This window comes from Malaclemys terrapin, chromosome 6 (genome assembly GCF_027887155.1).
Source record: "Malaclemys terrapin pileata isolate rMalTer1 chromosome 6, rMalTer1.hap1, whole genome shotgun sequence".
Lineage (NCBI taxonomy): Eukaryota > Metazoa > Chordata > Testudines > Emydidae > Malaclemys > Malaclemys terrapin.
This window is the reverse complement of record NC_071510.1, coordinates 128793222-128815627: the sequence shown is the minus strand read 5'-3', so window position 1 is coordinate 128815627 and position 22406 is coordinate 128793222. Positions and strand designations below refer to the sequence as shown.

General features: G+C 47.1%; 1 protein-coding gene across 1 annotated transcript in view; it reads left to right on the top strand.

Moving 5' to 3' along the window:
* The window catches only part of NOL6 (nucleolar protein 6), a 65651-nt gene extending 43727 nt beyond the window's left edge, over nt 1-21924 (top strand). The window contains exons 24-26 of the mRNA XM_054032904.1: nt 9497-9697; nt 19889-19990; nt 21420-21924. Coding sequence (XP_053888879.1) covers nt 9497-9697; nt 19889-19990; nt 21420-21572 — 456 coding nt within the window. The 3' untranslated portion in view covers nt 21573-21924. The remainder of the gene's footprint in view (nt 1-9496; nt 9698-19888; nt 19991-21419) is intronic.
* Nucleotides 21925-22406: the final 482 nt, after the last annotated feature.

Sequence of the window (22406 nt, the reverse complement as noted above, 5' to 3'; positions counted from 1 at the left end):
GTCCGTCTCCCTCCAACGGTTTGTCTTTGTGCTCCCCATCTACTTTGATGTTAGAGCTGGTGGGGGTGAGAATTAATTAAAAGGGACTAAAAACCAATCTCTTTTTTTTAATACTGGGGAATTTGTAATCCCCTTTGCCCATGAGAAATGGCTCGAGTATGCTTGTTGAAATTTACACACACACACACACACACACACACACAATATTTTCCATGGAGCAGAAACCAAGCCTGGAACGCTCCACCCTGAGCAGTGGAACCTTCAGAAAGTCATGAGTGACTCGCACTGATGTTTATGTGGGAAGGCGCTGGGACTCCAGCTATCACTAGTGCTCCATCTGTAATCCCCTTGTGCACACAACCCTTATTTCCCCCCAACCTCCCCCCGGCCAACGGCTGGTCGTGTTACTCCATCGGCCCGTGTTGCTGCAAAGGCAGGTGGAGGTGTTCCATGGAGCCAGCCCTTGGCAGGGCTCCCGGCAGCTTGGGCGAGGCCTTGCATTCCACTGGGTCAGGGATTGACAGCTGCTATTGGGTATTCGTGCAGATTTCTTCCCTGGTTAGCCTGGGCCCCTCTCACGGGGGAGTTTGGTTCTTCGTGTGTCTTGATGTCGCTCCCTGTCGAGCTTGGTGGAAAGCTGCTTAGAATAACTCTCAGGAGCCACCTTTGTTGGCTGCTGTTTTGTTTCCATGAGGAGGTTGCCTCTGGCTTGGGCTGGCTTTTATATTCAATTACTCAGCTGGAAAGAAGAGGCATCGTGGGAAAGGAGGTGGGCATGGGCAGCGCCCGTGAAGCTTGCCTTGTCTTTCCAGGGTAGGACTCTGGCGCTGCCGAGAGAAGCGTGCGGGGTAGGGGTGTGTGGCTCTTGAGCTCCTCCAGCCTGGCATGAGGGCAGAGCTTTTTCTAAACTCGTAAGTCTGTGTCTGAAAGTGGTGTGGTTTCCAGAATGGCTGCCCAAGGGACGCACCCAGCTCTGACATGCTGGGCTGTATAGGCGTGGTCCTAGGGCCCTACCAAGAGGGACTCCAGCTGAGATAAAGCGCCTGCCATTGTCTTGCCCCTTCTCTGCTTCCTCACCCGCTTTTCTCTCATGTAACCCCTCTTCCCCCTTGCCTCCTTCCTTTGCATAGGCTCCCTGCCGTCCTGACCCTCTTTGGTTGCTGCTGGCTCCATGCCAGATCTGCTCTGGCCCCTGCTTCTGAGGCTGGTTCCCTGAGTGAGGCTTGTGATGACAGGAGTCAGGATAATAACAAAGCAACGTGTAAACAGGAATTAAGTCTTTCAAAACCTGAAAGAGGTTTTGTTACAGGTGGTTAAACAGAGGCACAGAAAGATGCACTCATTCGCCCAGTGGGTCGTTGGCAGAGCTGGACCCTTCAATTCTCGGCTCTAGCCAATGGGCCGTATCAACCTGTGAAGGTCAACAGGCAGAAACTACAAAGCCTTGAGAGCAGAGAAGTTTTTCATAGTAGCTAGAGAAAAAACAAATTCCTGACCCCACAAATCTGTCATGATACAGCTGCGCTGACCTTGTTTATATTCTTGGGTGGGTTGGCAGTGCCTAGCAAATCAAACTGGGATATGAAATCCAGACTTTCAGAGGTGCTGGGAAGTGTATTATTTTTAAAATAAAGAAATTGAGTAGCTGCCATTAGAATGGAGCTAACAGCAACTCTGAAAGTCTGTGTCTTTCCCAGACTCGGCAATGCTGGTACCTCCATTCATTTCCCAGCAGTTTCAGCGTGATGAATGATCAATAAAATATTAACGTCCATGGCGGGAAATGCCTGCACCGTTCATGGGTACAGAGAGTAGGAATGGGGGCATATATTTTGAACCCCCCCGTTTTGCTTAACAGATTAAAAATCTACAGCTGAGATTTTCAAAAGTAATTTAGGGGATGTAGAGAAACTCACCATAAATATCAGTTAAAGAAATGTCTGAAGCCCTGAGACGGCTTTGAAAATCTCAATCTATGTATTTTGGGGCCAGTTGGATGTGGCAGCTTCCTTCTAATATATAGTCTAGTCTTATTTAGTCAGTCTTTATCTAGCTGCCAGTTCAGCTTTCTTTTCACTATAGCAGTGACATGGAAATTCTTTCTGATTCTGGGAATAAGTATATCCGCGGTACAAAGACTTGAGCAAAATGACCCCCATTAAGCAATGTTTGCGGCTTAGCAAAGCCAAGCACCAGATGACTGGGGATATCTGGAAGGTGCTATAAAAGAAGTTGCAAATAAACATGTTGGGAAGAAGTGACTTGCTAATAAAAAAAAAAAAAAACACGGATAACAGATTAAATTATTGCTGTGATGGTCGAAAGAGGGGAAGTAAAGGCACAAGGATCGACAACAGAAAAAGAATACCGAAGATTTAATACAGTGATAAAGGATAAATGCAGATTAGCAGAGTTTGAATGGCTGAATGAGAAATGCAAAGAAATTGAACAATTGGATGAAGATAAAGTAAGATGCATCAGAAGATAAGAGCCTTTAATTACAGAAGGAAGGTGATCAATATGATCCTTAAGGACATAAACGGACAATGTGTGACAGACCCTAAAGATAAGAACGATAGATGGTGAGAATATATCAAGGAATTATATAGTGGCGATAGGCCTGAAAAACCTCAAGTAGAAATCAACCAAGTCCACCAGTAATGGATAAAGAAATCATGGAAGCAGTAAAAAGACTTCAGAATGGAAAAACGCTAGGATGTGATGGACTGTTGGCTGAATTATTAAAAACCATAGGCAATGAAGGCTTGAAAGCCCTGCCAGAGTTTATGAAAGATGTTTGAGATGGGGGAAACTGCCAGAAGATTTTACAACCTCATTGTGTATCCACATCCCCTAAAAGAACAATGCTATGGACTGTAAAGACTACAGAACAATCAGCATGGTATCACAGGCCTCTAAGATACTCCTGTGAATTGTTCAAGACTGAATACAAAGAAAGAGTGATTAAGTCAGTGAACAACAATACAGCTTCAAACATGGAAAGGACACGATAAACACCATTATGAACTTGAAGCTCGTATTAGAAAGATCAGCTGAAATGGTGAAACTGGTATACTTGTGTTCCATTGAGTTCCAAAAAACATTTGACAGACTCTGCCACTACAAATAGCTCCGTATATTAAGAGCTGTAGGGATTGATGGAAATGAATGCTGAGTAATAAAACCGTGATACTGGAGTCAGAAGGTGTTTGTAATGGGAGATGGTAATGGAGATTGAGAGAAGGCTGCATAATGTCACCAACTGTATTCAACATTTATAGCGAGTGTTTTATGAAATTAATTGAGAAACAGGAAAGGGTATTAAGATGAATGGAAGATGGGTTGTTAATATTTGCTATGCAGATTGACACAGTGCTGTTGGGGATTCAGAATGTCTGATGAAGTTAGTGGAGCTGATAAATGAATATAGCAGGGGAGTATAGTCTAGATCAGGGGTTCTCAATCTGTTTTTCTTTCTGAGGCCCTCCTCCAACATGCTATAAAAACTCCACGGCCCACCTGTGTCACGGTAACTGGTTTTCTGCATGTCAAAGCCAGGGCTGGCGTTAGGGGATAGCAAGCAGGGCAATTGCCTGGGGCCTCATGCCACAGTGGCCCTCGCAGAGCTATATTGGTCAGGCTTCGGCTTCAGCCTCGGATGGCAGATCTCAGGGCCCGGGCGTCAGCCCCGTGCTGCAGGGCTTCGGCTTTCTGCCCTGGGCCCCAGCGATGTCTAATGCTGGCCCTGGTTGGTGGCCCCCCTGAAACCTACTCAAGGCCCCCCAGGGGGCCTTAGACCCATGGTTGAGAACCACTGGTCTAGAGTTGAGTGTGGACAACATAAGAACAGCCACACTGGGTCAGACCAAAGGTCCATCTAGCCCAGTATCCTGTCTTCTGACAGTGGCCAATGCCAGGTGCCCCAGAGGGAATGAGGGAATGAATCAAGTGATCCATCCCCTGTCGCCCATTCCCAGCTTCTGTCAAACAGAGGCTAGGGACACCATCCCTGCCCATCCCGGCTAATATCCATTGATGGACCTAACCTCCATGAATTTATCTAGTTCTTTTTTGAACCCTGTTATAGTTTTGGCCTTCTTCACAACATCCTCTGGCAAGGAGTTCCACAGATTGACTGTCCATTGTGTGAAGAAATACTTCCTTTTGTTTCTTTAATACCTGCTGCCTATTAATTTCATTGGGTGACCCTTAGTTCTTGTGTTATGAGAAGGAGTAAATAACATTTCTTCATTTACTTTCTCTACGCCAGTCATGATTTTATAGACCTCTATCATATCCCCTCTTAGTCGTCTTTCTTCCAAAATGAAAATTCCCAGTCTTCTTAATCTCTCCTCAGATGGCAGACGCGGCATACTCCGAATAATTTTTGTTGCCCTTTTCTGAACCTTTTCCAATTCCAGTATATCTTTTTTGAGATGGGGTGACCACATCTGCACGCAGTATTCAAGATGTGGGCGCACCATGGATTTATATAGAGGCAATATGATATTTTCTGTCTTATTATCTATCCCTTTCTTAATGATTCGCAACATTTTGCTAGCTTTTTTGACTGCCACTGCGCATTGAGTGGATGTTTTCAGAGAGCTATCCACAACGACTCCAAGATCTTTCTTGAGTGATAACTGCTAATTTAGCCCCATCATTTTATATGTATAGTTGGGATTGTTTTCCACTGTGCATTACTTTGCATTTATCAACATTGAATTTCATCTGCTATTTTTTGCCCAGTCACCCAGTTTTGTGAGATCCTTTTGTAGCCCTTTGCAGTCTGCCTGGGACTTAACTATCTTGAGTAGTTTTGTATCATCTGCAAATTTTGCCACCTCACTGTTTATCCCTTGTTCCAGATCATTTATGAATATGTTGAATAGGACTGGGCCCAGTACAGACCTCTGGGAGACATCATTATTTACCTCTCTCCATTCTGAAAACTGACCATTTATTCCTACCCTTTGTTTCCTATCTTTTAACTAGTTACCAATCCATGACCTTTCCTCTTATCCCATGACAACTTACTTTGCTTAATAGCATTTGAGAGGAACCTTGTTGAATGCATTCTGAAAATCTAAGTACACTATATCCACTGGATCCCCCTTGTCCACATGCTTATTGACCCCCTCAAACAATTCTACGTCAGACATAAACTATATGGTGATATGCAAAGATCCTGGGAAAACATGCAATGGGTTCCAGTGAATGACACAGACATTCAGCAAGTGAGAAACTATTACTACTTAGGAACCATTATTACAGAAGATGGAAGATTGGATACTGAAGTTAGCACAAGCATAGCAAGAGAAAAAGAGACATCCTGGAAGAATAAACATCTGATGAGAAGAGACATAAATCTGAAGACTAAAGTCTGACTCTTAAACTTACTTTTGGTCTATGTTAAATTATGACTGTGAAACATGGAACTTCAAACAATCAAGAATAAAGAAGATACAATCCTTTGACTTATGGTGTTATAGAAAAATTCTAAAAATATCATGATAGACTGCACAACCAGTGAAAAAGTATTGGAGATGGTTGGAAATCAGGAAACACTAGTTAGAGATCTTATGGAAAAAGAGATTTGATGTGCAGGGCACATTTTTAAGAGGTTCAGTGGGTGATGCATATTTATGGGCACTGGAAGGAAAGTTAATGGCAGAGGAACGTGAGGCAGAAAAAGAGAAGATCGTTGATGGATGATGTGGTCTTCTGGGTGGATCAAAAGGACTATTCATCCACAAAGAGATTAGCAGAACAGGCTACTATAGTTGCAAACCTCCAGTAATGGAGAAGCCAAACAACAGGAGCAGGGCAGCCGTACCAAAAGGCAGAGCCAGAGTACGGCTAATCCCTTTCATCAGGCTAATGCCTTGTCTGCCCACCAGAGTTGAAGCTATTTCAACTAAAGGTGCGATGTTGTATGATGTTAAACCGGTGCAACTTTGTGTGTAGACTGGCCTAAATTAGCTTCCTTTACTTTGGACAGTGGCTTGGAGGGGGTCTGGCCGTACCCGAAAATTAGCTCTATGTGGTTGATATGACTCTCAGACCAAACCTTCAGCTGCATGTTCGAGGACAGAGCAGAGAGGTAACCGAAGCTGTGGCTAGTGAAAGGAGCTGGTGAGACTGAGTTCCCTGTGGCTGGGCGTTAACATCACAATGCCCCAGCCAGAGGGCTTGGCATTAGTTGGTTCCTTTATTGGCAGTTTCAACAGGGAAGTTGAGGATCTAATGGGTTATGAAAATGGAACTCGCGCCTCTGTCTTAGAGGTGGTCCCTCCAGACCTAAGTCACCTTAGCAGGGCAGCACGGGCGACGCTTGCTCGTTTACCCTCGGAGCTGTAACGTTCTCTGGGGAGATCAGAGAACGCGGTTTCCAGGGCCGTGGGGGAAAAAATGCCTTGTAAAATGCAGCTGCGAGCTGCACCCTCCTCAGCTGAATCAGAAGGGATGGAATGCGGAGCAGGGAGTGGCTGCCGTAAACAGGCCATGCTGCACCCTGACCTTTCTCATGTTTTGAGACACTTGGGGCTGCGGTTCAGACTGGTCCGAGGGGCTGAGCACCACCCCTTCTGTCTATGCCCCAGAACTCTGCCAGGGCAGCGAGACCCCTGCTTTTCTCCATTAGCATCCTAGCTGTTCAGGCTCCTTTGGGAGGTAGCACTGAACAAAAACTCCCGCCCATCCAATCTCTTCTCCTGCAGAAGCCAGAACTTCCCAGGGCCCTGTTCTCTAGACAGGACCACCTGCCAAGCTCTTTCTCTCTTACCTTCCTTCTCCCTAAGGGCAGAGCAGGCCAAATGGAGCAAGCCAAAGGCCCGCAGGCCCTCCACCTGCAAAGGGACCTTGGCAGATGCTCTGTGGCAGCTTCTCGCGGGGGGGGGGAGGTTGTCTGAATAACTTTTGCCTGGCCCTGCAGGCTAGGCCACAGAGCTGCTAAGAATTCCAGGCTGTCCGATTGTTACCCTCCACAAAGCCTGGCTGCTGACCAGCCTCCACGCCTTCCTGGGCGGCGTTCCCCAACCCGTGTGCATCTATGCTGATGGGGCAGTGGTTGGCGACATCATTTATTCCACAGATGAGCTGCTTTTTCCATTTTAACGCAGCGGCGGCCAAATCCCCACATCTCCTTTCTGTCCAAATATTTATCTGTCCGGCATCGCTCCGCTCTGTTAATAATAAACCCGTCCCCTCCTCCGCCTGTGCGTGGTTGAAGACTCAGCTGTCCTCTGAGGGACCGGCTGCAGCACTGGGGCGGTGGAAGGCCGGAGATGAAATCCCCACGTCCCTGGCACAGGGGCTAGGGGGTTCGGGGGTGTGTGTGTCTCATTGTGTTACATAGCCCTAGAGATGCCCTTCAGCTTAGTTCAGCTCCACATGCCCTCGGCAGGGAGCCTGTTAATGCTGGGAGTCCACGCCACTCTACATCCTCTTTGTCTCCCTAGCCAATGTCACCCTTGACCTCTGTGATCTTTAGGTGCCTCCTTACTGCACCCTTGAGGGTCCCTGACGTCCCTCTCCCAATGAGTTTTCTGTCTCCTGGGCCTTACCCTCGTTTCACACACGAAGGAAGCCCCGTGGGTCCACCCGCCTCGTAGCCAGGATGAGAGAGAGCATATGCTTGGTCTCTAAAAAGGCTACTGTCCGATCTTCTGGCCAGGGCTGCCTGAGGGTATGGGGCTCCCGTGCTCCTCTCCTCTGAGCTAGTGGTATTGCTGGTCAGCATTGCTCCCAGCTTCAGTGGGCCGGGGAGTGAGAAGCAGAGCCCAGCTGGCCCCTCCCCACCGCCTGGCCAGAACACAGTGGCTCGGTCTCTCCGCAGGCCTGGGAGCCCAGATTGGCGTGGAAAGCAGCCGCCCTCTCCCCTGCCCCGATCATCCGACGTGACCAGATTGCGACTGGCTCTTCTCAAACTGTGGGTGGGTGAGAGAGTTCAGACTGCACGACAGCAGCTAGGCAGTGCATTTTATTCCCTTCCTTATGGCTGGCTTCAAGTGGCCTTGCAGCAGAGAGAAAATCCCAGGCTGATGAGAGGAGGGAGGCAAGACTGAGCATGGCTCCAGGAATCCTGGTTTTCAATTGTTTCCTGCTCCCTCTGTTTGAACTTGGCACAAACCTCCGGTTCCCTTTTCAGAGAGGAAGCTGCAGCACGCAGCCCGCCAGAAATAAATGCATTTAGGGTGCTGGGGTTTCTTCCCTGGCCTGCTGACGAATAATCTAACATCCTTTCCATTCCCTCTCCCTTTAATCTGTCATGACTCTCACAGACGTGCCCTGAGCAAGTAGTGCAGCGGGTGTCCTACACCGAGAGAGACCCTGACTTAGCTTCCCATGCTGTTTGAGACACGGGATTTAAATCCTGCCATCAGCGTATCCACCTGTTGCTTGACTCTGCGGGAGGGTTTTCCTGTTGCACTCATTAGTGAGGCTGCTCTGTTCCCCCCCCACGTAGTGTGAATCTGATTCATCGTTTGCCGTGACATGCACGTAGTTACTGTCTTGCATGCCACTGATCCGGGCGGTGTAACCATAATATGTTGCTCTTAGGATCTTTTGTTCTGAGGCTGTCAAAATGCTTTATGGGGTAGATACAATTAACTCTACTACCCAGATGGGGAAGCCAAGGCAAGAAGAGTTTAAGGGTGCGTCTACACCCGCTGCTGGCCCATGCCGACTCGGGCTCATGGGGCTGTTTCATTGCAGTGTAGATTTCCGGGCTCGGGCTGGAGCCTGGGCTCTAGGACCCTGTGAGGTGGGAAGGTCCCAGAGCTCGGCTCGGCTACACAGCAATGAAACAGCCCCCGGAACCCGAGTCGGCTGACACAGGCCAGCTGCGGGTTCTTCGCTGTGTAGACTTGTCCGTGGTCTCGTAGCAAGTCAGTGGCTGGGCTGCGAGTCGGGCCCTGAAGTCCTGACTCCTCCTTCCTGCTTCAGTCACTAGATCACACTCCCAGTCTCCTACTCTAACTAGGGATGTAAAATGTTCACCGGTTAACTGATAAGCCTCCGTTTTATTGGTAATGTATTCAATTAACGTTTAAACTCGGCTGCGGGACCTACGCCCAGGACTCCTGGCAGCTGGGACCCGGGGCACACCTGGGTCTGGCAGGGGAGCCCCACGTGAAACATGGGGATGCTGCAGCAAACCCCCCTCCCAACTGCACTCCGAGTTCCCCACTTCTGTTGTGAACTCCTGAATGGTTAAACGTTTAACCGATACAATTTGAATAGTTTAAGCGGTTACTTTTTTTTAAACGCTATTTGCATCCCTAACTGGGTTGATTAAAAAAGCCCTTTCAGCAAAGGTACTGAAACAGATGCTGGCCCGGAATGGGACATTGAAGAGTTAATGATGCTGGGAACTTGGTGGGGTATCGTTCCCTCCTCCAGGATACCTGGGCATGAGATCCAAGGCTCCTATACTCTATCTTGCACATTGCAAGCAGTGTTACCCCTGTCTCCCTCTCCTCCCCTTCTGCAGATGGTCTTCCGTCCACCGCTGGATTTCTATGACATCCTTATCCACCTGAATGCCAAGCAGCTCCCCAGGCACCTGGAGGGCGTGGACCGACCGGCGAAGTCGTTCAGCCGGGGAATGCTGAAGAGCGATGCTCCGGTCAAGACCCTCGCTTTCCCAGTGGTGGGTTATGATCCAGTACAGTGCTACCTCCAGGAGCTGAGGGTAAGCGTGGCTGTGGGCCTCAGGGGTGGGTATGCACGCATGTTCAGCTGCTCTGTGTGGGTATCTTGTGTGCAGATTGCTTTCACTGCAGGAATTGGATACTGGAACCTCTCCATCTCCTGCATATAGTGACTGCATCCCTATTCCACGGGAGTGGGGATGTCAGCCGGTGAAAGAATCGCCATAGCAGAGGATAGCTCAGTGGTTTGAGCATTGGCCCGCTAAACCCAGGGTTGTGAGTTCAATCCTTCAGGGGGCCACTTAGGGATGTGGGGCAAAATCAGTACTTGGTCCTGCTAGTGAAGGCAGGGGGCTGGACTTGATGACCTTTCATGGTCCCTTCCAGTTCTAGGATCTATATAGATAACACCTGGAGCCCTGCGTAGGGACCTCACAATCCCAGTGCAAATGATGGCCCTAACAGTGTCTTCGTGGTTCAGTTAATTTAATGTTTCTGGCCACGTCGGGTGCTGGAGCAGTGGGATCACTGCAGAGAGCTCTCTGAGTGCCTGATAAAAAAGAGGAGTACAGAGTGCGGGGGGAATGAGTGGCTCACAGGACTGATCATGGGAGATGGCTGTGTCCACATCTAGGTGATGCTGCACATGATGGTTGTTGGGTAGCCTACGTGTCTGAGTCTGGATGCCGCAGGTGTCCACAAGGTGGAAACCACTGCAGCTGGCACTAATTGGCTCCTTAGTAGTCTCTGCAGGGAAGCTAAGGATTGAACCAGTCATGGGAACTGAAGTCCTTATTCGCTCATGGAGAATGGTCTCTCCAGGGTTGGTTTCAGGCACGTTAGCGAGGGGAAGCCTGCTCTGTGGATAAACAGAGAACATCAATGTAGCATGTTTCACCAGTGCCCGCTGGCAAAGCCCTTATCCCCTCACCTGTGTCAGTCACCCAGTGGGCACGTGGCAGCAGCCTTAGTAGCATTCAATCTGGGCAGCAGAAGCTTTGTGGGCATGCAACTCTGTCTCATCGGCTGCTGTGCGAGAAGCACTCTGGTTTGGGAAGGGCGTGTGAATGGCTCCCAGCTTTGCATGGAAGATCATGGTGCAGAATGCGACTAGCAGGTGTGACACCAGTCTCCTGGCAATGGGGACTGGCCCAGAGGCACAATAATGTTCATAGATCCATCCCTAGTACAAGACATGGTGATCCTAGCTGAGGGTGATTTTCCTCCTCAAAGAACAGACGGATGGGAAGATGGACCCCCTTCTTAAGGAGGGACTTTGAAGCCTCTTCTGCGTATCTGGGGGTAGACTCTTTGGGGAAATCCCTCTCCTGGTGTCTGGAAGTCAAGAGATTCATAGGTCCCCAAGATTTCGGAGCTGTGACCGCAGTTCTCTCCAGTCGATGTCCGTCTCAGAGAAAGGGGAGCTCATTCAAAGAACAGATTCATACAACGGCACGGATGGAGAAGGAGCTTTGACGTAGTATTAACTGGCTTGAGCTCAGAGCAGTTAGCTATCCCTGAGAGCACTAGCCGCAGAGTTGAGCAACGGAGATGTTCTAACGATGTCCGAGCACAAGCTACCGTAGCTTTTGTCAACAAACATGGAGGCACCAGGTCCACAGCCATGTTACGAGAAACCAGCCTGCTATGTTCATGGGCAGAAAAGAACCCTCTGTCCCTTCTGAGCTCTCGGCATAAGAGGAGAGTTATACACCCGGGCAGAGTGGTTGAGCAGACAGAGGAGAGAGCCAGAGAAGTGGAGTCTTCACCCAGAGGTCTTCGACTCAATACTCGGAGCCCTCGGTCACCCATTTGCTTCCCAATTCAATTCAGAGATTCCCACTTTCTGCCCCAGGTGAAGGGTTCACTGACCTGTAGCCATGGATGCACACTTTCCGTGGCTGGAAGGGCTGCTGCTGTCCGCATTTCCACGATTTGCAGCGCTCCCCAACACAGTTCAGGGGCTACAAAGCAGACAGCAGAAGTAATTCTGGTGGCCCTGCGTTGTACGTGGAGAGCCTGGGCTTTAGACTTGGTGCAACAGGCAGAATACCCTTTGTTTCTCCCACGCTGACGGGATCTTCTATGATGAGGACCGATCCTCCACCCGAACCCATGGAAGTTGAATCTAGTTTCTTGGTATTTGTGAGATTCCAGCTAAAACAAAAAAGGATATTCAGTGGCCCTAAGAAGCATGCTCTTAGCATCCAGAAAAAGCTCAACAAATAAGGCATAAGAAGGATTTGGTCCAGTTTTGAGACAGAGTGTAAAGACTTGCAGATAGATCCTATCAAGGCTAAGGTGAAATTCCTGCACCAAGGTCTCACATTGCTCTTTAAACCTCAAACATTAACATTTCAAGTGGCTGCAACCTCCGTATCTTCCAGACAACAGGAAAACGCAGGATCATGTCCCACCCAGATTTTTTTAGAGCAGCGTCTCGTGTCAACCCTACTCCAGTTTGCAGGATTCCCCCTTGGTACCTAAACTTAGTGCTAAATGGCTTACTAAGAACCCTTTGAACCTCTGTGATAAATGCTCTTATTTCCTTAAAAGTGGTTTTCCTCGTAGCAGTCAGCTCTCACTTCTGCAAGAAGAGTTTCAGAACTGGGAGTGTCATCAGTAGAACCACAGCGCTGCACCTTCCATCAGGACAAAGTTTTAAGAAGCAATGCAGCTTTCATGTCCAAGTTAAATTCAGTATTCCAGAGGGTCCTTCCCGTCTTTTTGTCCACATCCTACTGAAAACCTTTGGCATACCTTGGATGTTAGGAGAGAGTTGAAGATCTACCTCAAAGATACAAAAGAGTTCAGAAAATCACTGACTCCTTTTTGTTTTATTCTATCTGTTGGCGAAAGGTCATTATTTTATTCCATTCATTCATGTCCAGGTGGATACAATGGTGCAAAACAGAAGTTTATAAGGCTAGAAACTCAGAGCTCCCCCAGTGGCTACCTCCTGGACTGAAAGATTTTATGGACTCTCTTCGTAGCGTGCATATGTTTACAAAGTATTACAAGCTTCTCAAAAGCAGTATTGGAGCAAAGGATTCTGCTTGCTGTGGTTCCACAGATTAAGAGTCTATTTACTCAGCTGCATAGAGTTTTGTTCTATCAAACCCTCCCTGACTGCAGACTGCTCCTGGACAGCCCACTGTAAGGGGTCTGTGGATCTTCTGTGTGCAGAAGATCAAGAAAAACCTTTCTTCTGGTGGGCAGGTCCACAGACTCCGGACAGTGCGTCTTCTCCTGTAATGGTTTGCCGAGTGGCAGAACCAGAAGTCTCAGGGCAGGATGGGAGTGGCCAGCTCTTTGAAGATCCTGGTAGGTTTGAGATGCTTCCACGCACTGAATTCTCGAAGGATTAACTAACAGTTATTGAACATAGTGAAATTTCTGAATTTCACTCCGAATATTTCCTATGGTGAAACAACTTTTATTTCTGCCTTAAAGCAATGGTGGGCAAATATATATGCTCATCCATTGTGAGAGGAGGAAAAAGGTTTTTGTCCTGGATATGATGGAATCTGTGGACTCTTCACTCTAGAAGAAAGGAAATGTTTCTGTTCTGAATAAAGGCCTCTCTGACGGGTTCATCTGGCAAGTGGCTTTAGGAAATTCTCTGTTGTCACATTGCAAAACAAGTCCGTGACTCGTAGTATACAGGCAGATGTGTTGGTGGGTGCATGTATGCATGTACACATACTCACCCATATATAGTTCCAATATTTCTCCCACATTCTCTCTGAGGTTAACCTCAGCTAAGAGGATATGTATTAGTCACTTGATGTACTCTTTATTCTCCACCGTTTGCAACACCCTCCTAGAAATTGCAGAACAATGGTCTGTCTCCCTACAGAGTCTGTGGAGCAGTCTTCCAAAGAAAGGAGTGAAAATTCTGTCATGCAAGACCAAACAGTGCACCAGTAAACAATACTAGATGGAACAGCTCTCCCTTTGTCAGGGAGATGGCCCAATGGGGCTCTTCCACCTCTATCTTGTGCGATTCGCTGACTCATTTTGTTATGCTCATACAAAGTACATGAGATTTTTTTTTTATAGGGGAGAAGGCAATATGCTGCATTTATTGAGAATATAGCAGTTAGCATATGCATTTTAGTTACATATACATGTACACACTATTCACACAGTCCCGCCAGTCAATGTTTATAGTTACCAGTCCAGAGTCTGCATTAATTTAGTGGCCAGCCAGATTGGTCGCAATGGGGAGCCGGGCTCTGTCGGTTGCGATCCGATGCTTTTGGAGTTGTGGCAAGACGAACCCAAAGCCCCATGGCAAAGCAGCCTGTTTTTAATAGTGTGTGTGTGTGTGTGTGTGTGTGTGTGTGTTGAAGTCTATGGATTTTGCTGTTAGTTTATGACTGGTTACTTTTTAATTGGTGGTATTTTTTTGAGGTTACATTTTAAAGTACCTTTTGAGAGGGCCATTTTGATGTAATTAATTGTTTTGTTTTTTGGGGTGCCAGCCTTTACCTTGGGGTTGTTAATTTTCCTTCCCTTGGTTATGGATGTGCGTTGATGGTTCTTTGGCGTTGATAAGTTTGTTAAATGACCCCCCCCACACACACCCCTTTTTTGGGACCATTTGGCTCCGACAACGGCCTTTACACTTTTTTTGTTATGAATACACTTTTTATTTACACAAACAGTTTTTTACAGAGACCTTCAAAGATATACAAGCAGCAGTGTTTTATATTGAGCAAGAAAGGCACTAGAAATTAAACCTCACTAAATTTTGTGATTAAAATAGTTTACACTGTGGCTTGGGCCTTCAGCATTTCTTTAATTTAATTAACATAAACACAATTTAAAATCCTATTTTTTACTTACTAGATCTTAAAACAAAAAGAATGACTAGAGGGTCTAGTTTGTAATGCATATAGGAAACGAGGCCCCATTTCTTTATAATACAGTTTATTCTAAAACAAAAGGTGACCATAATCAGTCATAAGGACTGTTCTGGTCTATCTCTGCCTTAATCAGTACAGACACTGGCAGTCTGTCAGATGCGTTTCTACCAGTGCCCCAGAGGGTCATTTCTTTTTGCTTTTTAAAATGGACGGCTGGCAGGATGAACTTAAAACATACATTAATACATTTGATATATACTATATTTAATACAAATGTAACATCCTACCCCTACAATTTGGCAACCTTTTATTTAATGCAGCCTAAAGAACATGGCTGCTTTCCTTCTGTGGTTGGCACACGCAAATCTCTGGGGACCCAGCCATTGGTTTTTAGTGTGTTGCACAAAAATGGTAGCTCTTCTGTTTGTCCTTTTTTCAAATTTCTTGGTGACTTTCAATCTCTATGGGCAAATTCCAGTCCCGGTGTCATTTTCCTTCTGTAATGCCATTGGACACTGAAACAATCCTCCGGCTGGCTGCCTAGACATTGTCACTGGCTCTTCCCACTGACCTTGGGAAAACAAGTTCCTGATGCGCTCCTGAGCCTCAGAGTGCCAGTCAAGATAGTGATGACCCCGACAGCGAGGCCTGCAGAGTGCAAATGGCCAGTGCTTTTAGGAAAGATCTTAAGCAAATAGCTACAGTTTAATTTTCATTCGGATTTCTAGGCAGGTTGTTAACGAGAGCACTTAGCGTGTTCAAAGGCCCGAACAAACCTTAATTAGTGTATTTATTATTTGTGCTGTAGTAGTGTGATGTGCTGGGCCCTTTCCAAAGACCGAGTGAGAGACCAGACCCTTCTCCAGCGAGCTCCCGGTCTGAAGGCAGGCATGATGCAATCAATGAGCGAGAGCAGCAGCAGGGAAGTAAGAGGCGGAGGGAGGGAACGAGGGTTAGAAAAACAAGGTGACACAGTTTAAATCATCCTTTGTGCACTACATGCCCTTTCTCCAGAAAATCCGCCCCCTCCTTTCAGCAGTCCGGCCACCCTGCCCCATTCCTGACATCAGACGCTCTCAGGTCATGGAAGACCAACATTTTTGGTTCCCTAAAATCATTTAACGGAGAGCTTCTCATGGACTTCTAAAGCCAAACTGCAGGGGGGCGCGCGCGTGCACACACACACACCCACACCCCTTCCTCCCTCCACCCGATATAACGCTGTCCTCGGGAGCCAAAAAATCTTACCGCGTTATAGGTGAAACTGCATTATATCAATCTTGCTTTGAGCTGCTGGAGTGCGCAGCCCCGGAGCACTGCTTTACTGCGTTATATCCGAATTCATGTTATATCAGGGTAGGGGTGTGTGTATGTGTGTGTGTGTGTGTATGTATATATATATACACATACACACACACACACACACACACACACACACACACACAGAACATGAAAAAATGGGTGTTGCTATACCTACTCTAATGAGACTAATCGAATAAGGTGGGCTATTAGCAGGAGAAAAAAGTTTGTAGTGATAATCAGGATGGCCCATTTCAAACAACTGACAAGAAGGTGTGAGTAACAGTAGGGGGGAAATAGCTTAGTTTGTGTAATGACTCATCCACTCCTAGTCTTTATTCAAGCCTAATTTAATGGTGTCCATCTTGCAAATTAATTCCAGTTCTGCAGTTTCTCGTTGGAGTCTGTTTTTGAAGTTTTTTTGTTGAATAATTGTGACTTTTAGGTCTGTAATAGTGACCAGGGAGGTTGAAGTGTTCTCCGATTGGTTTTTGAATGTTATAATTCTTGAAGTCTGATTTGTGTCCATTTATTCTTTTACGTAGAGACTGTCCATTTTGGCCAATGTACATGGCAGAGGGGCATTGCGGGCACATGATGGCATATATCACATTGGTTGATGTGCAGGTGAACGAGCCCCTGATGGTGTGGCTGATGTGATTAGGTCCTATGATGATGTCACTTGAATAGATATGTGGACAGAGTTGGCATCGGGCTTTGTTACAAGGATAGGTTCCTGGGTCAGTGGTTTTGTTCAGTGATGTGTGGTTGCTGGTGAGTATTTGCTTTAGGTTGGCGGGTTGTCTGTAAGCGAGGACTGGCCTGTCTCCCAAGATCTGTTGAGAGTGAGTGATCGTCCCTCAGGATAGGTTGTAGATCGTTGATGATGCACTGGAGAGGTTTTAGTTGGGGGCTGAAGGTGATGGCTAGTGGCGTTCTGTTACTTTCTTTGTTGGGCCTGTCCTGTAGTAGGTGATTTCTGGGTACTCTTCTGGCTCTGTCAATCTGTTTCTTCACTTCAGCAGGTGGGTATTGTAGTTGTAAGAACACTTGATAGAGATCTTGTAGATGTTTGTCTCTGTCTGAGGGGTTGGAGCAAATGCAGTCGTATCTTAGATCTTGGCTGTAGACAATGGATTGTGTGGTGTGGTCTGGATGAAAGCTGGGGGCACGTAGATAAGTATAGCGGTCAGTAAGTTTCCAGTATAGGGTGGTGTTTATGTGACCATCGCTTATTAGCACTGTAGTGCACAGGAAGTGGATCTCTTGTGTGGACTGGTCCAGGCTGAGGTTGATGGTGGGATGGAAATTGTTGAAATCATGGTGGAATTCCTCAAGGGCTTCTTTTCCATGGGTCCAGATAATGAAGATGTCATCAATGTAGCACAAGAAGAGTAGGGGCGTTAGGGGATGAGAGCTGAGGAAGTGTTGTTCTAAGTCAGCCATAAAAATGTTGGCATACTGTGAGGCCATGTGGGTACCCATAGCAGTGCCGCTGACTTGAAGGTATACTTTGTCCCCAAATATGAAATAGTTGTGGGTGAGGACAACGTCACAAAGTTCAGCTGCCAGGTTTGCCGTGACAGTATCGGGGATACTGTTCCTGACGGCTTGTAGTCCATCTTTGTGTGGCATGTTGGTGTAGGGGGCTTCTACATCCATAGTGGCCAGGATGGTGCTTTCTGGAAGATAGCCAATGGATTGTAGTTTCCTCAGGAAGTCAGTGGTGTCTCGAAGATAGAGCTAGGAGTGCTGGTAGCGTAGGGCCTGAGGAGAGAGTCTACATAGCCAGAAACTCTCAGGTTTTTCTGCAGTTTCATATCGGAGCTCTGAGCAGTCATACTGCTCTTACATACAATGCAACTCCCCCACCTTTTCTGCCCTGCCTGTCCTTTCTGAACAGTTTATATCCATCCATGACAGTACTCCAGTCATGTGAGTTATCCCACCAAGTCTCTATTATTCCACTCACATCATAATTCCGTGACTGGGCCAGGACTTCCAGTTCTCTCTGCTTGTTTCCCAGGCTTCTTGCATTTGTGTATAGGCCACTTAAGATAACTTCCTGATCGTCCTGCTTTCTCAGTATATTCTGTGATTCCTCCCGTTGCTGTCCCTGTGTCCGAGATCTGATCCCTGTTCCCCACGTGTCTGGTGGCATGTGTTCAGGTAGCTCAGTCATCGACCCTCCCCCCTCACGCCTGCTGCACTGGAGTTGGGTCGTGTGTTCCCAGGGCGATCAAACGGGGGCTTTTATCATTGTTTGCGAGCGTTCCTTCTGAACCTTTGTTCCAGGCAGCCACCTGAGGAGACTGGGGGAGGACGGGCTTGATGGGTCATTCACATTGTTGATGTATTCATGCCATGAGAGCAAGTCCCTGCAGAGCCCCACAGCGTATTACAGCAGTTCTAGTGGCAAACGTTTAAAAGGAAACTGAATTGTCTAGTTACCGTGAGCCAAGGTGCTGTATTGCTGGGAACGAGTCTTTCCTGGTGATTATTTTGCCAGTTCAGTGTGGTATTGGCAGCGCACCGGGAGCATTGGTGTGGGAGTTCGGCTGTGGCGGGAGAGGAACTGCAGGAAGGAGCTTCATTAGCTTTAGTGCACCGATCTAGTGATTACAGCGAGGAGTCCTTGTGGCACCTTAGAGACTAACACATTTATTTGGGCATAAGCTTTCGTGGGCTAAAACCCACTTCATCGGATGCATGGAGTGGAAAATACACTAGGCAGGTATGAATACACTGCACAGGAAAAGATGGAGTTGCCTTACCAAGTGTGTGTGTGTGTGGGGGGGGATCAGTGCCAACGAGCCAATTCAACTAAGATGGAAGTGGGCTATTCTCAACAGTTGACAAGAAGGGGTGAATACCAAGGGAGGGGGAAAAAAAACACTTTTGTAGTGCTAATCAGGCCAATGTAATCAAGCCAATGTAATCAAGGTGGCCCATTTCCAACAGTTGACAAGAAGGTGTGAGTGTCAGCAGGGGGGAATTAGTTTTTGTAGTGACCTGTCCACTCCCAGTCTTTATTCAGGCCTAATTTGATGGTGTCCAGTTTGCAAATTAATTCCAGTTCTGCAGTTTCTCATTGGAGTTTGTTTTTGAAGTTTTTTTTGGTTGAAGAATTGCCACTTTTCAGTCTGTTATTGAGTGTCCAAGGAGATTGAAGTGTTCTCCTATTGGTTTTTGAGTGTTCTAATTCTTGATGTCTGATTTGTGTCCATCGATGAGCTGGCTTCCCCACCCCACTTTCAAGAGCGACCTGCAGCAGAAAGAAGTTTCTCACCCTGAAGGAGTTAGCCTCACTAGAGCAGAAACTGGGTAGCAAGGAAGGGCCAGTGCATGGCACGCAGGCTAATTGCAAACCATATGGTTCTGCAACATAGTCCTCCCTCCGATCCAGGGGAGCACGGCCTGCTGGGAACTGTACTATCTGTGGACTGCACCTCTCTATTAAATGTGCAGTCTGCTTCATTTATGTCCAGCCCAGAGAGTGGGAGATAGGACTTTGTTTAGAGGGGAGATTCTGGGACAGGTTGAAGTCTCTTATTGATCTTTCACCGTGGCTCTAAGCGCCTCTTATATTGTCCTTATGCTGCTGTGGGATGCAAAAGGAAAACCCTGATCACTGGGGGCTGCTTGCTGGATGCAGTCCCCTCTTCCTTCCCTACGCTGCAGGGAGCTGTTACCTATTGTAGTGGTTTCCCTGGTGTTGCTGCCTCGGAGTGACATTTATTACGGCAGAGTTGGTGGCTGACAGAGCTCGCCCCCCTCCTGCATGACAAGTTCCAGTGCATTGGAGTTGGTATGGTTCTGTTGCGGGACAGGTGGGGGGAGCCCAGTGGCCAGCCCTTGGAGAGCAGGTCATTTTAATTGAAGTTGGGATGTGGCGATCCATGGAACAGTTGTAGAATCTGCACTTCCAAGAATCTTTCACTGGATCCTACTTGGCCGTGAGCCAGTGTCCTTGGTGTCTCTCCCTCCTGGGGAGCATTACAGAGGATTTGTGACGTGTGATTTGTGACGCCTGACATGACTCCCTTTCAAATCCTCTTCCAGGAGGCCTTTGGAGACCTGGCCTTGTTCTTCTATGACTCGCACGGCGGGGAGGTGATTGGAGTTTTGTGGAAACCTTCCAGTTTCGAGCCCCAGCCTTTCAAGGTGAGTTTTTGACCCTCTGCTTTTAGTTTCTTGTTGTTCGTTGCGGTGCTGTGGGAAGTTTGGAGGGGATTGTAATAACAATAGTGTCACCTAGTGTCTCAGAACAGATCTCAAAACGCTTTACAAAGGCAGTCAGTATCCTCTCATCTCACACTCGGGGAAACTGAGGCACAGAGAGGTGAAGTGACTTGCCCAAGGCCATCCAGCCAATGGCCGAATCGGGAACAGAATCCAGGTCTCCCGAGTTCCAGTCCAGAGCTCTATCCACTAGGCAATAATACCCCCCCAATACATACATCCTTTGACAAACACTAACACACACACCCTCCTTAGCCCTCCTGGAGAGTAGGTGAGTGCTGTCTCCATTGACAGGGAAACTGAGGCAAAGAGCCCCATTTTCAAAGGAAGCCTGTGTTTTTTGGCTGCCCAGTTTGACACCCCCGGGCCTGATTTTTCAGAAGTGCCAAGTGTCTGTCGCTCCCACTGACCAGTAGGTGTCCAGGACGGCAGCACATGCTGAGTTTGTGCCACGCAGTTTAACGTGCAGAGCTATTTGGGAGCGAAGGTGTGGCTTGGAGAGTCCCTGGGGGATGGTAAAGGTGGATCTGATGCACAGGCGTGGATGTGATTCATGCTGCTTTATGCGAGGAACTCATCAAAGACACAAAGAAACTTGTGATTAATGGCCCACAGTTCTTCTGGCAACCCTGCCTGTTCTGCCGGACCACGTGTAGCTCCTCTCTCTGCGCCTGGGGCACTTGCTGGCCTGCAGTGCTGTTGCTTTGAAATCTAGTCATTCATTGCCATGAGGTGAGATGATGCCCCCAAGCCCATGCCTAGCTTTACACATCTGAATAGCTCTATTGACTTCAGTGAGATAATTCCATGCTTACAGTAGCTTGCTGGATCGGGTTCTTAACTGCCAGTAACAGATCAAAGCAAAGGCAGATCAGACACGTTGTCTTTGACCCGTTGACCTTTAAGATACCCTCTATGCATCGGTTGCCTGCATCTGTCCCCACCTCCTAAGATGGTCAGTGAGTAATTTTTCCAGTGTTCAGCGCGCACATATAAGGGGTAATTGTGATTGGAAATTGCATCGTTGCTCTATTGACGGGCTGCTTGGTTGTGTATGCTCGGAACGGGGCGCTTTTGCAGCCTTCTGGTTTACACGGTGTATTTTGCAGCTCACTTGACTGTAACAGGAGCTGTTAAAAGTGAACGTAGTGTTAGCAAAAGGGGACAGGATTGGAAGAGAAGTGGTGAGACCGGACAGTGGCAGCATTTACTTGTCATGTTGGGCTCACTGCGGAAGGGTAGGAGTGGGTAGGGGTTGCATTAGAGATTTAACTTCCGGAGAAGAATACAGCATTGCTAGGCACAAAATGTAGATATCAGTTAGCCCAACGCATATGCATGTGTATTACAGGCATCCAACATGAAAGGAAGAATGATGGCATCTCTGAGCTGTGAGGAGCTAGTCACTGTTCCCAATGTGGAAGCCATCCTAGAAGACTTTGAGATCCTGGGAGAAGGTCTGGTCAGATCAGTGGAGGCACGTACTGAGAAATGGACTATCTAAAACTATCAAGAGCTCTTGTTAGGCCTCCTGTACCATATCTGTAGCCCTTTCTGTTTATAAAGCTGTTCAGGGGAAGAAAATTCTTGAGCAATATCTCAAATCCTGTTAATCTGGTACACATTCATAGAAGCATTGCAGCCCTTGAAAAGGGATAATATTTTCTATAGACCTAGACACCCCCTCTTTATGCCTTCTCCAAAATCATCTCAAGGTGAGATGAATTGTTCATAAATGTTCCTATTTGTTCATCATGGTGATGTTTATATAAAATTTCCATGTCTAAAATATCTGCTGGGATGTAAAACAGGAAGGGCATTTCCTAGTATAATAAAGAGATATTTATAATAACTGCTTTTATTTTTGTCACCAATAGCATTTCTCTGATAAGAGCACTTCACATACACTCCCTCTCCCCATGATCTTCCAAAGTGTGCATTTATATAGAGAGCAAGATTATCCAGAGTTACAGTATTGAAAAGCGAGAAATCGGGGACACGATAAAAGTATATAAAACAATGAATGGGCTAGAGAAGGTAGATTGGGAGAATCTGTTCTCCCTGTCTTATAGTGCAAGAACAAAGGGACATTTAGTGAAGTTAAAGGGTGAAGTATTCAAAATTGGTAAAAAAGAAATACTTTTTTTCATGGAGTGTGTAATTAGACTGTGGAACTCCCTGCCACAGGATGTCGTTGAGGCCAAAAACGTAGCAAGATTCAAAAAGTGATTGGACACCTAACTTTGAATATTCTCAATACCCATTTAGTTCCTGCTAACAAGCATTCTGGAGGGGATATTAAACCTAATGGTTCAGGGCTTAAGCCAACCTCTAACTA